Genomic DNA, 4,185 nt, shown 5'->3' on the forward strand with positions numbered 1-4,185 from the left:
CGAGGAAGCACCCGGTGACGTCTGCCAAGAGGAAGAAACGGGTTGATCAGAGAGAACCTTGGGAGGTGCATCTGCTCATGCTCCCGAACCAGAGGGCCGGGGTTGGCCTCGTGGCTTTTTACTTGGCACTGAAAGCAAAGGTGTCCACGTCTCTCCTTCCCCGATCGCGTTCCTACCTACCGGAATGCAGAAAGGGAGAGAGCAGGGGGCTTCAGGACCCCCGGCCCTAGGAGACACCATCGAGGGAACAAAAACGGAAGGAAAAGCAGCCAGTTCCAGGAAACAAAGATGAGCTGTTAATGGAGTGGAGTTGCCACCTTCCCTGGAAAAGGCCTGGCAGAGTCCCATGCCTCCACCTCGCTGGATCAGTCACAGTTTCTTCCATCGTGAGCCCACGGCGTGGGGAGTTCACAGCGGCCATCACCGCAAATGAAGCGTCAGAACGATGGTGACGATCACCCCCAGGAAGAGGACAAAGGGAAGCCAGGTCTTCACAAACCCTCCTACGCTGCAGGAGGGACAAAAAGGGGAGAGTTTAAAGGTGAGAAATCAGCAAAGACAACAGGGAGAGAAGGATGTGAGAGTAACCCGAGAAATCAGAGGGAGACACATGCCCTGCTTCCTTCTCCATTGCTGCCACACAACCACAGTCTGTGGTAAAAACTGAAGCTAAATCAAGTCCACAAATAATTCCACCATGAACAAACGGGCCGGACTCTCCTTGCACCTTAAATCCAGGCCCAAGACTAGCACGTTTAGTATATGCACAGGCAGGAGTGGTGACAGGAGACCACAAAAAATGAAGCCCCATTACTGCAGGCCTCGTTACTCGGGCTGCTGGTGTATTTAATCAAGACAGCAGGGCCTACACTCGCCTAAAAACCAGTAGAGAAGCTCCTTCAGAACAAGGAGAACCCAACAGATGTGGAGCAACTCAAAAGCTTTGTGCTGGGCAGTTGTCACAGAATCGCCCCTTCGGGCCCAAGGAGCTGAAATGGAGATTAAGTGCCCCTCCTAGCAAGGAAAGCTCGGGGTTCCCTCTCCACTCAAGCTGGAAGCTCCGTGCCAGTTGGAAATCTGACTAGTTTTTATGTAAACAAGTTTCAAGAGAGGGAAGAGAAACCAGTTATCCTTGGAGGCAAGCCATTCCGTGACCTTATGTTCTGACTTAAGCCAGCCAAAAGACAACACCAAGTGAGATTTGCTTTAGCTAGCATTTCCCAAATTCCAGGCACCCTAAATTAGCTGCCAGATAGAGCGTTTTGGGAGCAGCATCCAGTGCAACCCAGCAGGCACCCTTGGTTCTTAGAAGAGGCAGCAGGCAGTGACAGGGCCACCTACCAGCAACATACACCCACACGTAGTGGGGGACAGGCGTTTCTCCCTTCTCACACGTGAGGGTGAAGCTTTAGGTAGTTAGGAAAAAGGAGAGAAAGAGCCCTTTTCCCTGCTGGCTGATCCTGGGCTGCTCCTCGGCTCACCTTACATACTTCCCATACAGGAGTGAGAAGAAGCAGAGTTTCACCATGTTCCAGGAGGTGCTGTTGTCGTATCTCATCAAGTTTAAGGCCAGAGCCACGTGAGAATGGCAGTTGTCACAGCAAAGGTTGTGCTGGAAGAGAAAAAGGGACATGGCATTAGAAATCCTGGCCCTGACCTAGGGCAGACCCACAGGTCCCCACCCTGCAGCAAGCACCCAAACACCAGGGAGACACGGACAGGACGTCAGCACCAGAGCCGTACCATTCGGTGCTTGTACTCCTCCGAGGCATCATGTACGGCTGTGTCCCAAGCATTGGGACTGGTGGAGTATACTTTGCTGGGATCCAGTTTCCAGTACCTGGAAGGATGAGAACAGATCCTTTCACGTGACTGCTGCAGCTTTAGAGCTTCGTGCTCTTCCCAGCTGGAAGCTGCTTAAAGGACTTGGAGAAATCCACTACTGGAGTCACAGGATGGTTTGGGTGGGAAGGGACCTTAGAGCCCACCCAGCCCCAGGGACACCTTCCACTAGACCAGGTTGCTCCAAGCCTCATCCAGCCTGGCCTTGGACACTTCCAGGGATGGGGCATCCACAGCTTCTCTGGGAACCTGTCCCAGTGCTCCCCACCCTCTCCGGAGTCCATGGAGCCGAGCTCTTCAAGACAAGCGTACACTGCAGAGGGCACGCGGAAACTCCTGCCCAGCACCCTCAGCCCCACAGCACCCCAAAGAGAGAAATGCAGGCCTCGGGCACAGACAAACCTCCAAACTGCTTTCACATCCCAGGACACGAAACCTTCAGGCCATTCAAAACACAGAACTGATCTGACAGACACACAAATCCCGGGCACCTCTCCTCCTCCCCCCACAAAATCACTAACAGGCTGGGAATGGTGACAGTTCATCAGCACAGCACAGAGAGTATTTACTTGAAGCACTTGTTAACATTATCTGAAAATGTTTGTAGCCTTTTCTTTTCCTTTTTTTTTTTTTTTAATAAAGGCTCCACACAGCTCTGGTTATTAATACCATTACGTTGCTGTCACACTTCTAAAAAGATTTAATTTAATGTGGTTTCTTGAAAAGCAGACACACAGTAGCTTGAATTAGGGCATCTGAACAACAAGAGAAGCAATATTATAGCACGTCTGTCTCCGTGCATTAAAGGACATCTGCAGGTCAGTTGGTTAGTTTAATAAAAACTAACAAGAGCACTTACTTCACTGGCTTCCCAAATGCCATGTTGTCTTCCTACAAGAAAGGAAAAACGTCTCAAGAGGATAACCCCACGCAATATTCCTGACATGCCTCTTGCTGGAAGGCCTGACAGCCCGCGATCGCTTACTGATAAAGCTGTCACGTTGCCTCAGCAGTCTCAAGACACCAATCTTATTTGTGCGTCTGGGTTTAGATTTCAGTTGTTTTCATGCCCCTCTTCTGGGCTCGACTGTATTTATACTCCATACCTGGTGATATCATCTAGCTACGTGGCCTATGGACCTCGTCGTCTGGTTTCAGTTGGGTTTCCACACACACACGCTGTTAATACCTTGTTAATTCAAAGTTGTAAATGTCCCAATCTCTTAAAAGTGTTAATTATCCCAACTTAAAACTCCCTTAGTTTCAAAATCCACCAGCCTGTAAACAGTTTAGGACTGGCACATACTGCTTAGCATCAGGTAACAGGCACGTTGAGGAAGTTGGAAGGCAGCTTCTCTTACTCAGAATTAAGAGAATTTAGCTCCAAAATTCCCAGTTAAGGGCCTGAACTAAGAGATTTTTTCCCCCCTTCTGCTCACCAAACCAGAATACACATGACCTGACACATCCCCCAAATGTTCTCCACTGGAGAGCAGCTCATAGAGTAAAGATAGACCCATGATCTTCAAACCCCTCTAAAGCCATCTCCCTGCCGACCTTTGAGCTGCCAAAGACGGGGCATGGCTCAAAAGTCAGCAACGACGGTGAGAACCACACCAAGCGCAGATCCTGCGTAAGCACCCAGATCCCTCGTCTACTTACGGAGACAAAGTATGGCCCCGCGAAGTCCCGAATGACTCCGGTCGACGTGCAGATACCCATGTGGCCAATGATCGGGAAGAGCCATCTACCAAAGCAAGAAGTGAGCAGTCAGGCCGAGATATTTGCCCCCTCACCCCCCAGACCACACCGAGCGTGTGCAAAACGCTGCCGGGAGCGTGCCGGAGTGGCCGTAGAGCCAACCGAACCGCCGGGGATAGACGGGCAGGTGAACGTGTTCCACGCAGCGGCGAGAGGAAAGCTGGTGAGGGCGACTGGTAAAGACACAAAAGAGGTACAAGCAAAAGGAAAACATGCCGGGGATACCCAAAGCTACGCTGACAAGCGGGTCTAGAGCCACCTCGTCTGCGGCACTGGCAGGGGCCAGGGTTTAACCGCCAGCGGTGGCGGTTACGGAGAGCACAAGATCCCGAAGGGCTGCACTACACACGTCCCAGGCCAGGGAAGGGCGAGCCCCAGCCCCCAGAACTAACTACCCAAGTGAAGAGGTCAGATCTAGGAGAAACTGCGTCGAGAGACACCCCAACTTTCCACTTCAACTGAAAATAAGGTCATCCTGTCCATCTTCCCACCCACACTGCAGCTTTTCACGGCGTGGGTTGGGTTGGAAGGGACCTTAAAGCCCACCCAGCCCCACCCCCTGCCATGGGCAGGGACACCTTC

At 51.6% G+C, this 4,185-nt stretch overlaps 1 protein-coding gene across 1 annotated transcript; it reads right to left on the reverse strand.

Moving 5' to 3' along the window:
• Positions 1-420: 420 nt before the first annotated feature.
• Positions 421-3,589, reverse strand: TMEM222 (transmembrane protein 222; the record flags this gene model as incomplete). Its single annotated transcript, XM_010156332.1, has 5 exons — positions 421-508; positions 1,482-1,612; positions 1,744-1,840; positions 2,702-2,733; positions 3,505-3,589. Coding segments are annotated over 5 exons (433 nt in total), but the record flags the coding sequence as incomplete, so codon positions are not given.
• Positions 3,590-4,185: the final 596 nt, after the last annotated feature.

This window comes from Eurypyga helias, unplaced genomic scaffold (genome assembly GCF_000690775.1).
Source record: "Eurypyga helias isolate BGI_N326 unplaced genomic scaffold, ASM69077v1 scaffold32657, whole genome shotgun sequence".
NCBI lineage: Eukaryota > Metazoa > Chordata > Aves > Eurypygiformes > Eurypygidae > Eurypyga > Eurypyga helias.